General features: G+C 49.0%; 6 protein-coding genes and 1 non-coding gene across 7 annotated transcripts; 3 read left to right on the top strand and 4 right to left on the bottom strand.

Annotated features, from left to right (window-relative positions):
• Positions 1–460: 460 nt before the first annotated feature.
• On the bottom strand, positions 461–2,098 carry BCR38DRAFT_337638 (uncharacterized protein; the record flags this gene model as incomplete). The annotated part of the gene is made up of 1 exon (XM_040855549.1): positions 461–2,098. The coding sequence occupies one exon, from the start codon at positions 2,096–2,098 to the stop codon at positions 461–463; it is 1,638 nt and encodes a 545-aa protein (XP_040717677.1).
• Positions 2,099–3,192: 1,094 nt separating this feature from the next.
• BCR38DRAFT_455929 (RING-14 protein) lies at positions 3,193–4,726 on the top strand (the record flags this gene model as incomplete). Its single annotated transcript, XM_040861851.1, has 4 exons — positions 3,193–3,235; positions 3,308–4,171; positions 4,228–4,527; positions 4,584–4,726. The coding sequence occupies 4 exons, from the start codon at positions 3,193–3,195 to the stop codon at positions 4,724–4,726; spliced, it is 1,350 nt and encodes a 449-aa protein (XP_040717678.1).
• A 392-nt stretch (positions 4,727–5,118) lies between these two features.
• BCR38DRAFT_455930 (pyridoxal phosphate-dependent transferase) lies at positions 5,119–7,635 on the bottom strand (the record flags this gene model as incomplete). The annotated part of the gene is made up of 4 exons (XM_040861852.1): positions 5,119–6,282; positions 6,325–6,870; positions 7,256–7,298; positions 7,631–7,635. The coding sequence occupies 4 exons, from the start codon at positions 7,633–7,635 to the stop codon at positions 5,119–5,121; spliced, it is 1,758 nt and encodes a 585-aa protein (XP_040717679.1).
• Positions 7,636–7,742: 107 nt separating this feature from the next.
• Positions 7,743–9,514, top strand: BCR38DRAFT_425919 (amidohydrolase). The gene has a single exon (XM_040859735.1). It carries the CDS (start codon positions 7,963–7,965, stop codon positions 9,361–9,363), a length of 1,401 nt encoding a protein of 466 aa, XP_040717680.1. The 5' UTR covers positions 7,743–7,962; the 3' UTR covers positions 9,364–9,514.
• A 38-nt stretch (positions 9,515–9,552) lies between these two features.
• BCR38DRAFT_425920 (uncharacterized protein) lies at positions 9,553–10,496 on the bottom strand. The gene has a single exon (XM_040859736.1). The coding sequence runs from the start codon at positions 10,074–10,076 to the stop codon at positions 9,804–9,806; it is 273 nt and encodes a 90-aa protein (XP_040717681.1). The 5' UTR covers positions 10,077–10,496; the 3' UTR covers positions 9,553–9,803.
• Positions 10,497–10,693: 197 nt separating this feature from the next.
• On the bottom strand, positions 10,694–10,843 carry BCR38DRAFT_337980 (uncharacterized protein; the record flags this gene model as incomplete). The annotated part of the gene is made up of 1 exon (XM_040855576.1): positions 10,694–10,843. One exon carries the CDS (start codon positions 10,841–10,843, stop codon positions 10,694–10,696), a length of 150 nt encoding a protein of 49 aa, XP_040717682.1.
• Positions 10,844–11,053: 210 nt separating this feature from the next.
• On the top strand, positions 11,054–11,156 carry BCR38DRAFT_t115. Its single transcript has one exon. It is a non-coding gene; the product is annotated as a tRNA-Thr (tRNA).
• The last annotated feature ends 6,032 nt before the right edge of the window (positions 11,157–17,188 follow it).

Here is a 17,188-nt window from a genome sequence, read left to right on the forward strand (position 1 = left end):
CAGGAGTGCTTCACATGTGAAATGAAGGATAGTGTACATGCTGTCTTTGACGAGGCTTTGAATTGATGAGACCTCGCAATTTTCAGGCTCACTCTGCTAGTCATGCTCGCCTGGAAGTCAGTCATGAAAGTGGTCAATGCCATCCTAATTACTGATATGACATTGCTATCTACGTTACGCATACTTTTTGATATGAATTCTGCCTAATTTTTCAAGTATTTTCTCGTAACTCATAACTGGTATCATTCTTGTCCCTTTTTGGGGTGGATATAGCCTTTCGCAAAGGGCATTTGTTCGACATCATGTCCTTGTCGCGTCGTTCTACCCAGCCACGCGACGTGCTAACTGCTCGATTCCGAACGGCAGTGGCATGGATGATAAGTGAGTATCCATGGTTGGAATCAATAGAGACCCGGGGTTCGGTCAATGTGATTGAATCATGTTGCTGTTGTCAATGTCGTCACTTTCTATTTTTGCCCGACTTGCCCGGCTTGATAAACTGGACTGCAATATTGCCCGAAAGAGGTGCTGCATGGCGTTCGGCTTTCAGATGGTTGAATAGGTTTGTTTTGGAGTTGAACGTCTCATTGCAGACAGCGCATTTATGAGAAACGCCTTGTTGGTCCAGTGCAGTTTGTTTTGCTGCCCTTTTCTCCCTCTTGGCTTTCGCCTTTCCTAATTTTCTGCCTGCCGTAGAGTCTTTTATTAACACATCGCCGATTCGGCCTGAGAGCTCGTTCAAGTCATCCTGATCGTCTCTCAGTAGGGGGTTGGATTTGGCCGATGTCAGGCGTTCTTCCACAACGGCTCTATCAACATAATCGTCGTTATCAGTTTCGGTTTCGGAACTGATATTCGTCGCTTTTGAGCTTGTAGCCTCTGTCGCTTCAGTCTCGGCCCTGGATTCTGCTCCAACGTGACTTGAGCTGTCCTCAAGTAGCTCTGGCTCGACTTCGTATTCTTTTGATATTGGGGCGGCAGCAGGTGAGATCGACGTGGAAGGCTCCTCGAGATCAAGCCCCGCATTCTCCTTTTTCATCTGCCACCTGAGCTGTTGCACCGCCTTGGCGTGTTTCTTGCTCTTCTCGTGCACTTCATACTGCTTTTCCGTCTTGAATGTCTTGTTGCACACGACACACTCGAGAACCTCAACCTCAGACTCATCCTCGCTCTCAGAGAACTCGCCCTCGAGCCCGTTGTCATCACCACGAGACTGTGCCCACTCGGGCATCACAAACTGGTTGGTTTTGTCCTGATTGGCCGCTCTAGACCTCGCGGCCTGGGCGGCGGCGGCATCTCTCAGAATCTTTGCTCGTTCGACTTCCGACTGCGTGTTGGGGACGTAGCGCGGATCTCGTTTCCGCACGAAGGCGACGAGTGATCGCACAGCTTCGCTGAACTCGGCTCTTGTGTCCTCGCGCAGCTTTTTGTTTTCCTTTTCCATGAGCCGACGTACCCTTCGGTCGGGGGCGTCTGAGAGCCGCCATTTGTTCTTCCAGCCAAAACTCTTCTGCGTCTCGAAATTCGTCCAGGCCTTGTAGAAGGGCTTTGCGACAGTGTCGAAGTCGTCATTGGCTGAGCCAAACGAAGGGTATTCAACGACATTCTGACCATCCCAATCGCAAGCCGCGACCTCCTGCTGTGCCAGTGAGTCGAAGGTTTCGGCCAGTATGCCAAAGAAGCCGGTTGGGGCATCAGTGAAGGGTACGGATTTGTTGAAGCGGCCGATCAGGTTATAGAGTTCTTCGGATGTGGTCATGCGGATGTTGTAGTACTCCGGGGTAGCATCGGCATCGCTGGGGTCAGCACCGCGCAAGATGCTGTCGCGATGCGAATCGTACCATGATCGTTCTTGGGCGTCGGAGAGGACTTCGTAGGCGGATTGGACTTCGGCAAATTTTACAGTTGCATTCTCAATATCGCCATAGTTGCGGTCGGGGTGAAGCTCCAATGCTTTCTTTCGGTATGCCTTCTTGATCTCGACGTCGGTCGCTTGGCGCTCTACTCCGAGGAGTTCGTAGTAGTCTGTCTTCTGGGGCGCATCGTTGTTGGTTGCTGACCCTGCTCCTCCTCGGCCAGACGACTGTTCGTTGCCCATCCCTAGTCAATGGAGAAGATACCAGCACAAGACTCTGAAAAGAATTAACGTGCACTTTGCACAGTCTCTGAAGTTCCTGTTTGCTATGATATGTGCAACGGTGTATATGTTATCGCCATGCCGTTCTCGACTTTTTCGCTATGACTACGACAAATCGCATTCAACGCCTGGCCAGACTTGGCTCAATGTCCAAAAGATATTAGGTACTTGTAGAACCCCGCGGTGCAGGGATAGCGATCGGGGTATTGGCGTCTGAAATGGCCGGGATCGGGCCCAACTTCAAACCTCTGGCAATATCACATCTGATATACAGTCACTGGACTTTTATAATTCAGAGAGCTTTTACAAATATTTGGGTAGAACTGAATCGCAGAAGATATATTTATACCTCTTAGAGTGCTTCATGATAGATTCAGCAGATATATTGGGTAGTGCAATACAGTGAACACCTCAAAATTCTAGAGTACCTATGTACTTAAAAATACCTTTCAACCATAGTGGACAGCCCTGGAAATGCCTAACATCAGCAGCAAAGCATGCCCTTCCCACTTAGGAATGCCAATGTGATCTTTGGCGTCAGGATAACTAGTATAAGTTAACATAGAATAGTCGTAAGAGAACGAGATATCCTTACCACTCCTGCAGGCGAGATCTCGTCATCTTCAGCCCTACCAAGAACATGGTATCCCAGCTGTCTGTAGCAGGTGATTGTGCGACGCTTCGGTCACGGGCCGACAACTGGATCACTGCGCTACCAACTGGAGAATCTAGAGTCGGGTTCGTTGGCCGAGTTCATCTCAATAAAACCTCGACCATCCTTTGTAACCGGTTCTTGTCTTGATAGCCTTACAAACATTTATGATTTCTGATATACTAGGTATTCAGTCTCTCTTTTCTCTCATTTTTTATTTTTTAAAACCCCCCTCCCCCATCAAGGTATCTGCGCGCCACCGACTTCTGTAAATCCGCAAGCCGCCGTGGGATTCGCCTCTCAGGTGTACTTTGTTGTCAACGCACTGCTTAGATAAGCTCTTCGTTGCTTTCCAAGACTTCGCAGCACCCAAAGCAGAGGTTTGTCGCCTGTCAGAAGTGGGATGAAGTTTGCGCAAGAGTTCAAGAGATCTCTTCAACGAGAAGGTAGGTCGACAAGGCACTTGTGGCCTTGTAGAGAAGCCATGAGAGAACATCGCTGCTAACCCTTCGTGATAGGATTCCCTCAGAAATGGATTGATTCGGCCATACCGTATGGCCAACTCAAAAAATGCTTGAAGAAAGTAACCAACGAGCTGCAGTACCTAGGCCTGGACAAAGATACTTTGGCTCAGCTGGCGGCTGGCGATGTGGGCTTTCACTACGAGCTCGACGAGGAAACAGGTCAATCCAAGAAGCATTTCCGGCCGCGTCTGACCGTCTTTGTTCATCTTCAGGATGGTGTGGCCGTTGATGCAAAGCTCTCGCCCAACACCAGGGATTTTCTGCTCAGGATAGCCTCCAAACAAGTAGGCCACCGGGAAGGGTCACCAGATTCATCCGCGCGCCGCAGTTTGACTCCCACGAACTATAAAGATATTAGTCACGGAGACGCGTCAGCCATCGCAGAAGGTCTCTCTGCAGTTCAGCAGGTTGAGGTCTCGCTTGTTTTTGATGCAGAATTTTTCGATATCCTGCAAACCGACGTTTTAATCCTCGACACGCTGCAAGAGGAAGAGGAGAAGCGGATGAAGGGGGAAATAACCGCCTTGGGTCAAGTCATCACGCATACGACCAAGCCTTCCCTAGGTGGAAAGGCGAAGGGTGATTTGGCCAAGTGGAGGGACATCTTCGAGCTCTACCTAGATGCCCGCATCTTCTTCTCGACGCGCGAAACCGACCACGGCGCGAGAACTAGTACGCAGGCCTTGAAACAATTACAGTGGTTCCAGGATGAGGTCCTCAAACGGAAGCTGGTACAAAACCTCAAGCTTGAGGCGAGTCGGGATGCATTTAGCCGTTTCCTCAACATGAACGCTTTCTTATTGCAGAACCTCAAGTTCCAGGAGATCAACCAAGTGGCCGTGAGGAAGATTCTTAAGAGTGAGTCTTCTAAACACGCAGGGGTTTCGTGACCAAGTATTGACTGAAATTTGCAGAATTCGACAAGAGAACAGCTTTAGGAGTGGCCAAGACGTTCCCCGTCGTCGTTCACTCCGATCACCTACTCGCCGGGAGCTTGGCCAAGGATTTGTGTGCCCAAGTATCTAGCGAGATTATTTCGACCGTTCCGCAACTCGACGACTACCTCTGCCCCATATGCTTCGCGGTGGCGTACTGGCCCATTCGGCTACACTGCGAACACATCTTTTGTAGCCGCTGTTTGGTCAAGATGCAGAGGAAAGGCGAAAGATTCTGTCCTCTATGTCGGGGTGACGTCATTATGCGAGCTGGTTTGGGTGAGACCGCTGCTATTATTCATTGCAATACTCGGAAAGAGGCTGACAAACTATAGACAACTTCGACACTAAACACGCGGCTTTCTTACGAGAATATTTCCCCAAGGAGGTCAAGGAGAAAGTGCGAGCAAATGAGTTAGAACGTGGAAAGGAGATCTTTGGACCCGATTACACCGATAGACCTTGCTCTGTGATGTGATGGGAAGCACCTGGGTTCCACACAGGCACGTTTGTACACAGTGGAGGGAAATTTGCGCCGAGGGCTGTTCTCTCAGAAAAGAGATGACCTAGTTTCCGGAGGCTACGAGTTTAACGAGTGATACCCCAGTACTGATTACGATTTCACTTCCAAAACGAGTTGGCATCAATGCCGCACGAACCTGCCATCGCGAGACGACAGGGATTGGGACGTCTATGCAGGCCTGATGTAGATTGCCATTCTTGTTATTGGGGATGCCGACGCGTTCACATTGATATATCCGAGTAGTCCACTACGAGGTAATTATTCCAAGCTGGCTCCTACATCCTGTATTCGTCACTATGTCACTGCGCGCACTGGTCTACATCATCCAACCATGCCAACCCATTGTGTCACATGCTTGCCCCCTCCGTCGCCTTGAGCGCCTCAAGGAATATCGTCTTCAACTGCTCCGTTTCTTCCAACCCAACGCTTATGCGGAGCAAGTTGGGATCTACCCCCATACTAGCAGCCCACTCCAGCTCTCCATAATGGGCCAGAATCACGTAGGGCGAGGTTAGAGTGAAATTTGTGCCTAGGCTCGGCCCCTTGGCCGTATGGATAGCATCGAAGAAAGCAATAGCTTGTGCCTTTTCCTTGAAAACACAGGAGAGTAAGCCACCGTAACCGCCCCCAGGCGATTTGCAGGCCTCATAATTTGGCCGGTCCTTGTTGTACTTGGGATAGTAGATTTTGGACACGCTCTGGTGCGTCAACAGGACCTCGCAGATGGCCTCGGCATTCGCGTTAACCCTGTCGATTCGATTGATGAAGTCACGGCTGTTCCTCTCCATGAAGAGAATATCTTCGGCCCAGTAGGTGTCGTCGAATTCGGTTTCCAGTGTTGTTTTGAGTGTCTTGTAATAACGGCTGTTGGGATTCAAGACAATGCTTCCACCCATAACATTACAATCTCCTGAGAATATCTTGGTCAGACTACTCACAACGACGTCGGCGAATGGAAGCACGTTGATGTTAACGAAGGTGCCGATCGTCTCGTCTACAACGACAGCGAAGTCGTATGCATCCGCCAACTTGCGGATCCGCTGCAAGTCCGGACACGACAGCATGGGATTTCCAGGGAACTCGCAGAAGAAACCGAGAAAATTTTCCCCATCCTTCAAACGAGTCTCGAGCTCATCCAAGTCCTCGGCCGCCCCATGACCATAGAAGAGACATCCTGGTCCCCATTTTTCCAGAATCTTGAGGGTGTCAACGTACGGAAACCCGAAGCTAATGCTCTTCCGCGGCTCCCGCGCCCTCAACAAGATCTGGTGAGTTTGAAATATTGCATTCATACCGCAGGGCAACAGGTAGATGTCATCCTCCCGGAAGTTAGAAACTCCACGGGCATTGGAATCCATGGCGGGTAGCTTGGTTGTCAAGTCAACGTCTCCAGTAAGCACGCCAGCAATACGACGTCTAACAGCAGATGTTGCATTTTCTACCAGAGAGATGTTGAGGTTCCTGCCATACCGCTCTTCGAGAAACTGAGAGCTCTCGAGGTTCTCGGTGGCCTCGTCGCTCAAGCCGGTCTTTTCTAGATCTTCATGACGGACCGTTCCGTTGGTATGATCGATGGAAGACGGGCGTTGATATCGTCGAGGACCACGGCACATCTTCTTGAGCCGCGGCGAATGTGGTGGCTGTTCCTGAATCAGGAGGCCGTCCTTGAATAAGCCGTGGCAGAATTCAGCTCGTCTGCTAGAAACGCCGTCCCCGGAGTGTTGCCAGTACTGTTTAAAAAAGGGGTGGGTGTCCGCTGGGTACAGAACGGCGGAGACTGCCGGCAAGACGTACTGTAGGACTTCTGGAGTGTTCTTGGTTGGGTCGAGGACAAGGTGAATTATTTCCACGTCGATCTTCTGAGCCGATCTCCGTTGTATGAACTCTAAACAGCGCTGAGCGATTTTTTTTGTTGGGAATAACATGGCTCGCTGGTTTATCCCTTTTCCGAATTTGACAACAATGTCATTGGCAAAAGCAATAATTCGCTGGTGAATAAAGAACCTGGGATACCCAGTGGTCATCTTATCCATGACCCATTGTTCCCCTTCCTCATAACCGACATTGGCCTCCCAAGTTGGGAGGGATACACTAACTGCCTATCAAAGTCAGTCAGTTTTTGAGCAGCTCTTAACGTGACGATGGCATAGACAGAGAGATTCAGCGACTAAAACAGCACGACAACCATGTCATCTCAGAACCCAATGGGCAAAGGTGGAATGACCACGGTCTCTCCTAAATGAATTCTGTTCCTTTACCAGCCGGGGTTGCAGTTCACTACAACGGCCCGGAACAAGACTTGTCCTTCACAGATTCATCCAGAGAATTCCGATTGGATTGTCTGATGAAATAAATGCACTATCATCCTTGCCATTGCCAAACCTGTTGTATCGGTTGTGATGGAGGTGGAATGGGCGTTGGTGGTCATCCCATATGTTCATGCCACTGATCCCGTCACCACATAGTTAGGCAAGTGTAACTCACATGGGCGGTGTCTGGAGGTATAGATTCACCAACGTCGAACATGCTGGCGAACTATATGAGTTGTCTTTGGAAATGAGTCTTGGTGGACTTTGGAAGGGTGTTAGACCACAGGGATCTGTGCTCTTCAGAATTCCGTACCCGCCACTGCTGAGTAAGCGCAGTGAACTTTGGTTCAAATTACAAAGCAAGGATGATGTTAATATAGTTGGAGCGCAATTAACAATGGATGTTGTTTAAAGGGGTCAAAATACGGCAGGTCTGGGGATGTCAATGTTGCTCACAAGCAGTCACTGAAAATTGATGCCGGGATCGGATGCATTGCAGAATTTTAGGCGCATGGCGCCATGCGGTACGCGGTACGGTGGTTTTACATACGCCATTGCCGTTCTGGGCGAAGTTTGGTTTTCTGGGGTGCCGCTTCGATGATGTCATTCACCAGGGCTGCCAAATAAAACAACCCGTCTAGACAGTATAGGCACTGACAGTCATTTGCATAATTTCAAGTCGGTCCAAGGTGATATGCAAGCCTCAGTTCAATACTTGTCATATCACAAGACATCAATTAATCTGCCAACAGAGTTAAGAACTACAGAGATCATACATTAAGAAACATACATGCATGCGAAACTCTCAGACCTGCAGAAAGAGGACACTGCTATGTTTCCATGCAACTTCTGGAGGAGAGTTGAGGTATCAAAAATTCCACTATGACCCCCGATCCTTCCAGAAGTGCCACGACATCAATCAACAACGTCATACTGCCCTGCCGCGACTCTAACACGAGATGGGACATCGAAGTGGCCCATGGTTCTGTGAAGACTATACAGCCTTGTGCTGATAATGGACCAAAATCCAATATTGTTCCCATCTTGCTGCCGGCGCTCTGCCATCCGCACATACATTTGGATAAGCCTTATATCCTCACTTGCAACCACACGCCTACACCCGCTCATCCCGATTATTTTGATCTCGCGCCGAGCTCAGGATCCTTCAGCGAGGCACTGTTGAATACTTCCAGGGCCAAGAATAGATACACCGCCGAGGACCTCTATCTCCGCGGCTGCCAGCTTCTGGCGACGAGCTATACTCAAGGCGTGACCTCAGTCCGTGCTTTTGTCGAGCTAGATCATGTCACGGGAAGCCTCGCCTTAACGACGGCAATTCAGTTGAAGAGGGAATTCTCTCATATTATTGAGGTACAGATATGTGCATTCGCCCAGGATCCAATATTCTCTACCATGTACGGAGAGAGAAATAGGTCCATCATCACTTCGGCGCTGGTTGAGCATGGCGCATGGATTGGAGCTTTGGGGACCACGCCCTATGTAGAAGCATCGCGGGAGGCTTCTGAGAAGAACGTCGAATGGGCTATCGCAACGGCACTTGAATATGTTCTTCATCTTGACTTCCACCTGGATTACAATCTTGAATCATGGTCCTATTCCACTCCACTGACGTTTTCCGTGATCGAGCTTCTGCAGAAGCATCACTGGCCTACTGGGCCGGCAGCACCGACCGTTATGCTTGGACATTGCACACAGTTGACCACTCTACCCAAATCAGACCTCAGCCGGCTTTCTGTGACAATCTTGTCGACCAAATTGCCGGTTCACTTTGTCGGTTTGCCAACCAGTGACTTGTTTATGATGGGTAGGCCTTCAGACGATCAAGAAAGCAGCCCATACTCGCGACCGCGTGGGACCCTGCAAATTCCCTCTATGATAAAAGATCTTGAGTTTTCAGCCTGTCTCGGTGTCAACAATGTCGGCAACGCCTTCACTCCTTATGGAACTGGTGATCCTTTGCAATTGGCTTGCTTCGGTGTCGGTGTTTATCAAGCTGGGACCCCAGAAGATGCGAAAACATTGTACTCGTGCGTAAGTTGGCTTGCAAGAAGAGCTATTGGCTTGCGGGCTCAGCAGGATGGCGATATTGCCGTGGGCGACGAGTGGCAACCAATGTTGCGGATCGAGAACAAGCCTTACATCACAGTTGAGGGAAAAGGAGGCCAGCCCGATCTAATCATACCTGCAAGGCAGCGGTTGGACTTCAAAGACGTCGTATGGGATCCTCCCGAAGTTGGGTTGAGATCCATCGTCCGTGGATGAGTCCCCGGGTCGGATGCATTATAATTTGCTTTCAAACAGTCAAGAGTAGAAAAACTGAATGGATTATGAATAACCGCTTTCCGGTGTCGGATGGTATTCATTGACTTGTAGATGTAATGGCGAGCCAGGATTAGTTCAGCATAGACACGACCTTAAATCAGTAAAAATACTACTCTTCACAGCCGGGACCTGACTGATATCCACATCCCTCGTTTATTCGAGCTCGTTGGTTATTCAACATGCTCGCTATGCCTGAGACGAAATGAACATTGGCATCGAGCAGTCTACATTGCTGCGCAACTTCTTTATACGCAGCCCAAATTTCCTAAGTCGGATACCCTACCTACTCCGTCATTATTCATCATGGCACCCTGCGCATCAAGCCAACCTTCATCTAGTTCTTCTACCAGACAGTGAACATACGCTGCCTGTCCACTCAATCATGAATTTCTGGTGATATACTTCTCGTCTTCAAACTGCTCTCCCAGTTCGGTATACAACTTATTAAGAGTGTGCGGATTATTCGTGCACCGAGAAGCCCCGAGACATCGTCTCACTGCCTGCAAAGATGAGCACCTACGCGGCTGTGAACATATCTTCGAGCGTAAACCCCTTTCGTTCTCGGCCTTCAGAGCGTACGACATGAAATCAGGGCGATCCGTGTCTTGCTCAACTCTTCTCTTGACTCGCTTCACGCCGAAATCATACTGCATTGTGGGCACCTACAGCAGCCGTTTGGGAATTATGCAGAAGAGGAGAAGGTAGTAGATAGGCATGGGAAAGCGTGGAGTCGCCCGAATAAAGGTGCCGGCCTGAAAAACCTCGAAGAGGGCTTTAAGCCACCAATGTCACTTGGCATCTCGCAGACCGCAGAAGGGTTCGCCAAAGGCCAAGTCACCGATCAGGTCGAAGGTGGTAAAGTTGTACCAAAGGTTCATGTCGACCGTGGTTGTATCCGGGTTTGGCCGTCTAGTTGCTGAATCAAGAGACTGTGATAGCCGGCTATGACGGATTTTTGGGCTTCACTGCCTTGTCCAAGAACGCGGGGTTCTGGAGGCGGCGCACTCGGCGGTGGCTCCCGTCGTTGGCCGTCAAAATTTTGTCCACACCGCCCGTTATCTTATTCCACCATTGGGGGGGGGGGGGGGTGGGGTTCCTTTTGGAAGTTTCTAATCCCGTCCTTATTGATAAATCCTGATGAATGGGTCAGTCCATGGCAAAAAAGGCGGCATGTTCAAGTCTGAGCTGACCATATTTGGTTGGCCGGACATGTCCATCTGTGTAAGACAGGTCCCGGATCTGTTCATACTACATGACCGTACTTTTTATGTCATTCCATTACTTCCCAGTGGCTCAAGCCGCGCAACGCGTGGTACCAGTAGTAAACTCGCGTCGCTCGACCAAGCCATGGGCCCGGATAATGTGACAAAGGGTGGAAGAAGAGGTTGTACATGACCTTGACAATGAGAAACAGGACCATCTATCTAATATCAGTAAATTTGCGTCAGGCGTATCGTGAGTAACCCAGGGAAGGGGGAAACAGTGGGAAACAGTGCACGTGCGGCGGAAAAGCCAAGCAAGAACAGCTTAACACACATATTGATAGGAGTGGTGATGTAGGAATGTTATCAGTGAATGCCAACTGCGATGGGTTTCGGGGCAGATAGTGGACAACGAGATATTATCACCTGTCGGCTGGTGTAGTTGGTCACTTCGCTGGTAGATAAGTCCCGATTTGAGCCTCGCCCACTTGGGTCGGTGACGAGTCGCGGGTTCGAATCCCGCAGCTGACACACAAGGGGGTTTAGTCAACCCTTACGGCGCGCTGCCCACCTTGTTGACTTCGCCTACCTAGCGATAATAGGGAGATTGGTGCAGTTTAGGATTACGAGCATCCTAGCCAGTCGACCGTCAAGCACTACGTCGGCGGAATATAACTCGACAGCCGGTCCAGAATTCGAATCGTTAATCCGACCCCTTATCGGACCTCGCCTTTCCGATAACGCTCGTCGGCGAACCCGTCCCCTCACGATAGAAGGCGCGCAGCACGCCCTCTCGCCGCGATTCTTGCGAGCGTCTGACCACGTTACGGTCTATCCACTTGAGCGTATGGTTGAGATGTATACGCTCGACGAGAACCCCAATTAGCAGATACTACGACTTGTCGCGACAAAAAAATAGTCGAGCATCTTCTGCACATCAGCAGCATCCCACCCCTGAGGACGAATTTAAGTGCCACATTACCACACTTATCGGTAGTTCAGGCAGGGGTTGTAGCACAGACTTAGGGAGGGACAGGAGGTTTAGTAGTCATTTGGCTACAAGTTTACCTGTATAACCGCCCGACGCGGCTTAAGGGCCCGCTATATCATCTATAGCCCCTTAAGGGAGTACTTGTAGAGGTACCGAGGGTTAACACCTACGGCGTATTTAATATTATATTTATTATCACCTGGGATGAAAAATGAAAGTCCTACGGTGATATCACCGGTCGCCAAGTTGGCACCACCAGAGTAGATGAGAGAACAAGCATACTCTCGCCGCAACTAATAGTTACCAGCGACGTCAGTAATCTTATATAGAATCTGATTTGACTACGATTCATTCTGATTGGGTTACGTCAAAACATGGTCCAAGTCCTTGGCGTCTTGGAGCCAGCGAGTCAAGATATATATGTGCGCTAGTCGGTGTGGAAGTCGGGGCGTAATCCGGGGGAGAAGAACCACAGATACTAACGTACCCCACGGTCCAATTGAACACTTCTTAAGACCTCGTACAATAAGATATAAGTTAATTCAACTATAACGTAAAAAATGATTAAAACTACTCGGAACTATCTTCTTCAGATATCTCTTTACTATTCTGACAAGTACGCATATTATGACCGGGCTCTCCGCACGTCCTACAGCGTTGCTGAAGTATCTCTGGCCTCCTCGTACGACTACGACTCCAGCGCGATTTATTATCTAACTCTCCGTTAACTAGCTTCTGAGACTGTAAATCTTCTCCAGCTTGTATACGAAGTGATCCTCCATACTGTAAACGTTTTTTTCTCGTATAACGCCGCCGGCTAAGTGTCTCATTTGCCTTTCGAAGCGCGGCGTTCTCACCCTCTAAAAGAGCAAGCCGGTGCATAACCTGCGTCGTACCCTTCGCAAACTGGTCAAGTGCAGTAAGTGTAGCTGTCGGAGAGCTATTTTGATGTCGTATAACTCGGTTTTCCACGTGTTCGGTCTGGGATTGTGCCTCAATTGGGTTATTTGGGGTCTTCGACTCCCAGATAATAGGAAGGCCAGACGAGGTACCCGGAGGTGTTGGAGTATGTAACTTCACATCTAACTGCGAAATCACATATTCCGGACCGTACGGTACGAGTCCTGCCCCTCGGAAACCTCCCTGGATATTTGATATCGTAAAAGTTGCCTGGAACGCTTTTAAGAACGCGGAGAGGAAGTCCTCCTTCGAGATATGGGTAATATGTGCCCGCATAAGATCCTCAATTTCTTTACCGTACGCTCTTTTCAGTGCACGAAAACAGCCGATATCGAGAGGTTGGAGCTTATGCGACGAATGAGCAGGCATACAGAGTGTGATAATAGAGTTCTCTTTACAGTAGAGCTCGAAAGCGGTCGAGTGGTGGCTCTCGTGGCCGTCGAGAATTAAGAGGCGATAAACACCTTTCGTACGAAGCTTCGTATGTTGATCGAAATGTCGAATCCAGTCCTCGCCTCTTTCATTTGTAGTCCAGCCAGTTTTCGTAACCACGATAACCCAATCCTTTAGTAGTAGGCTATTTTCGTACCACGAAGATAGGTGAGTTTTACCAGCAAAGATGATATACGGAGGGATAGTATAGCCGTCCGATCCGATGCCCTGGATAACTGTAACCCATTCCCTATTCCCTTGCTGTACTGCTCTAGGTCTTCCACGTCGATCAGAGGTCGTTACAACTATCTCGGATGAGATTTGACCCATAAGTCACCCAGTCTCGTCAAAATTATAGATATCCTCCTCTTGAATTCCATACTTATTAATTGTATTCCGTACGAGATAAAACCACGCGCGGTACGCGTCGGGATCTTCGCAGAGGACTCTCTGGTAGTCGATTCTTCGATTAAAACGCGTCCGGAGGTCTGGTTGTCGTCGTACGAAGCTCGAAGCCCAGTTAATACCAACGCGTCCTGCGTCGCTTGGTGGAGTAGTCGATTCGCCATATCTTCAACGCCACTTATTAGAGGAGGAAATGATCGTGAATCTAGGTCGACTATGTAGCGTACGATCGCGTCTTCTTCGGAATAGGTAAGCTTTTGCGTTGGTGATCGTATATCCTGTCGTGAAGTACCGCCGCGATATCGGTGACGTAAGGTTGTATGAGGGATATTATAGATCCGTGCTACGGATCGTACGCTTAGTTTGGGGTTATTTTGAAGCGCTTGAAGCGCTAATTGAATATCGCTTTCTTCCCAATTACGTGCCATTGTAGAAGGTGGAAAATAAAGGATAAAACCTAGGTTGTACGGAAATGCGCGAAAGTGTTCAATTGGACCGTGGGGTACGTTAGGGAAAGTTCTTCAACAGCCAATAGAGTACTTACTCAACCACTGGATAACTGGGCTGTGTTGTTGCCATCAGGCAATCCTGACTCAGTATAGTATCTTGCACGGGGTTCCTGCATTAGCCAAATTACCTAGATAGTATATCCGGGCACAGCGCCAGACTTATCTATATTGCTGCATGACTGAATTATCGGTTCATCCCATGATGGATATGCAACACGAATCTGTCACCGATAGCAGGATAACACGATAGCGTCACAAGTTTCATTCCGAAAAAGATCGACGGCATGGCAGTATCAGGGAGTATTCGTCTCACGGGGGATGGGGTTGGGGAATGATACCTAGACAGTTATGAACTATCCATCCCAGTTGTGTTTTAAGCAACTGCATTGCAATTTTCTTCTCCTGCGACAGATCAACTTTCTTAATCCGTTGTTGTGATATTTCGCATTCAAAATAGCCATGTGTTGGCAACCCAGCCCTTAGCCGTAGAGCATCATGATTTCAAGGTATATATCCAAGCGAAGCAGGCCAGCACGATTACGGTATAAGAGATAGAGACAAGGTAGCCAGTTCCACAGCCATGGGATATGGTTAACTATTTCCTCCAATTCCGGTCGCCAAACAATCAGTTCTGGTGGGACATGACAGGTCGAATGTGCGCCAAGTTGGTTCAACATACTAGTAACAGCACAGCCAACCAGTACAGAAAAACCTTCTTCCATACTGTCTACGTAGCGCCTGAGCTTGTATAGCCTGTGAAGTATTGACTGTAATATCGATTAGCCATATCGCAATAGGAAAGCCTTCCATGGAAATGAGTTGACCCAGTGATGGATAATGGCTGAAAGCCTCCAAGTCAGAATCCATGCCAGAACCGCACGATGATTTGCTCCGTTTCTTGGAAATCGCCAAATAAATAAAGGCAAGTTCATGGATGGAGCAGCAAGTACATTGACGTGACAGTAACCACTTGTGGAAACAAGTTTCCAAGCAGTGTCTGCAGTATAGTAAACGAAAAGCTCAGCATTTTGTTGTGAATTGTGCTCGAACGTTTCAAGATAAGTGGCCATCTCTTATTCACTAGGACAGCATGCTCAATGGGTTTGAATATGTAAGAACGACTGCACCTTGTTGAGTGAGGGTGATAAGACGGGTGCGAACAGCGTTTTCCGTCTCAGTATGTTGGGTGGTACGCGCCAGAAAGCAAGAGCATAAAAGGGCGCCTGTCTGGACAGATGCTTGATGCTCACTCAGTTGGGTGGAAAGGGGGGAAAATCGGTTAGACCTGAGAGAAATGCTAACTGCCTGGATATTCAACAGGATGCAATGACACCACGGGCTAGGCCAAGGTCTTTATAGGGGGCAAACGACCCTTGGCCGACTTGAACGTAGTCTCTGCTGATTTGTTAGGGGATTGATATTGTTCACTGTCTAAGACATACTGGGCCAAGCTGCCCATGTTACTGTTATCTGTCGGTTTGCATTGGTGCATCCTGGTACCAGGCAGGGGACTGTCAGCAAAGGCGGTAGCAAGTATGAATCAAAGTGAAAGTGTATAGACTCAAGGACGGTCTCAACAGAGTTAGTGAAGCTTCTTGCGTCAATAGAATGGAGTCTATGGGGGCACAGTGTTGGGGACCCAATCGCTCGCGGTTTCCACCATAGTACGTGGTAAAGATGCACAACAGTGACCGGTCGGGCAGCACTACTATTACAGATGATGATCCTTGATGAAAGTATATAGGTTTGAGAAGACGACCACAGTGAGGCAGACATCATCTCTATTGCACAGAGGTGAAGGACCGAGGACTAACAGTACCTATAGCCTTGCCGTTGGGCGGCATCAATGGTGATCGAGAGGTGCAAACATTGGCGAAGTTAATCAGCACTGCACGAGCTTGCTTGAACATTCTCTGCAGACATAAACCAGAACAGTAGATGTCATGGCTTCTGCCAAAGACACAAGAGACATAAAATGGGAGAACTATTGTATGGAGTAAAGAAGAGCAAAAGAGAGAACGAAGTTGACAGCCTTTGGTACATGATGGAAGAGAGGGAGAGCAAGAAACTTGACTCTGATGCCGAGGATGTAAAGAGGGCGACAGCTGGCAATGAAAAAGGGAGGAGCCATCCTTGACAAGACAGGCAATCACTCTTGGGTTGAAGCCCTGATCTAAGAGAGTATGTACAGAATTTGCAGTCTCTGGCAGCGAAAGGTACTTGGTCCAAGATGAAGAAGGCAGGTACCTGCTGAGAAGACAACCTGCCTGAAAGTTGTTGAGTCGGGAAACAGGAAGCCCTAGCTTCGTACGCGCCCCAATACGGTATACATCTAAGCAGAGGCCCTGCTATCCCCAATGCCTGCCTTCTGGATAACTTATAAGCCCATAATCTAGAATTTCAATGGTGTGAGCTCTCCGTCCCCCTGGACCAACTCCGGATAATTCCTGGCAAGGAATTCTTGAAGTCTTGTTGAGGGTGAAGTCACCAATACCCGATTGCCATTGTGACTGCCATCACCAAGCAGAACATCCACCACCTCACTTGCAATCCCTTGTTCCACCCCACAAAACCAAACCCCAGCACCTCCCGGTTCTCCCCTGCGCCTCTTGACATTGTTGGCTGATTCTGCACGTCATCTTCGGACACATCAGGTAAGTCTGGCTGGCCAATAGTCCTCGATACAGGAGCAAGCCTCCAAGCACTGGTTGCTCTTGCTATAGAAATTAACCAACACCAATAGTTGATCCAGCTCTCGAATCACCATCGTAATTGATCATCCAGTCCAAACAGTCTACCATGTCGGAGCCCCATGTCATCCACGATTGGGTTCGTGCCTGGTAGAGACGGTCAAGCCACTGCAAAGGTACAGACTGGTGGTCACCATCGCCCTGGCCACTGGTGCTGTGCACTGACTAAAGAGACGTCTGTATAGTCTGCCAACGAAACTTCAAAGCATGCTGACCGTGACAATATCCAGCAAGAGGGCAATCAATAACCCAAAATGAAGAATGTCAGTCTAGAGGAGGTGAAAGAAGTGATATTACACAAGTTCTACCACACCATCTTGCTGAAGCACAACGAACTATGTCAAATCAACCAGGAGATTACAAAGTGCCACATTGCCCTGGAGCAGCTCCGTCGCATCTACCTCCTGAACTACCCTTAGAACCAACCGTGATCGTCGAGCCTCGCGACTCAAAATAAGAGCAGTCGTGCCATTTTGCTGAAGCCAGGGTAGCTGTAACATCAACAACGATATTCTG

Source organism: Pseudomassariella vexata, assembly GCF_002105095.1.
Source record: "Pseudomassariella vexata strain CBS 129021 chromosome Unknown BCR38scaffold_4, whole genome shotgun sequence".
Taxonomy (NCBI): domain Eukaryota; kingdom Fungi; phylum Ascomycota; class Sordariomycetes; order Amphisphaeriales; family Pseudomassariaceae; genus Pseudomassariella; species Pseudomassariella vexata.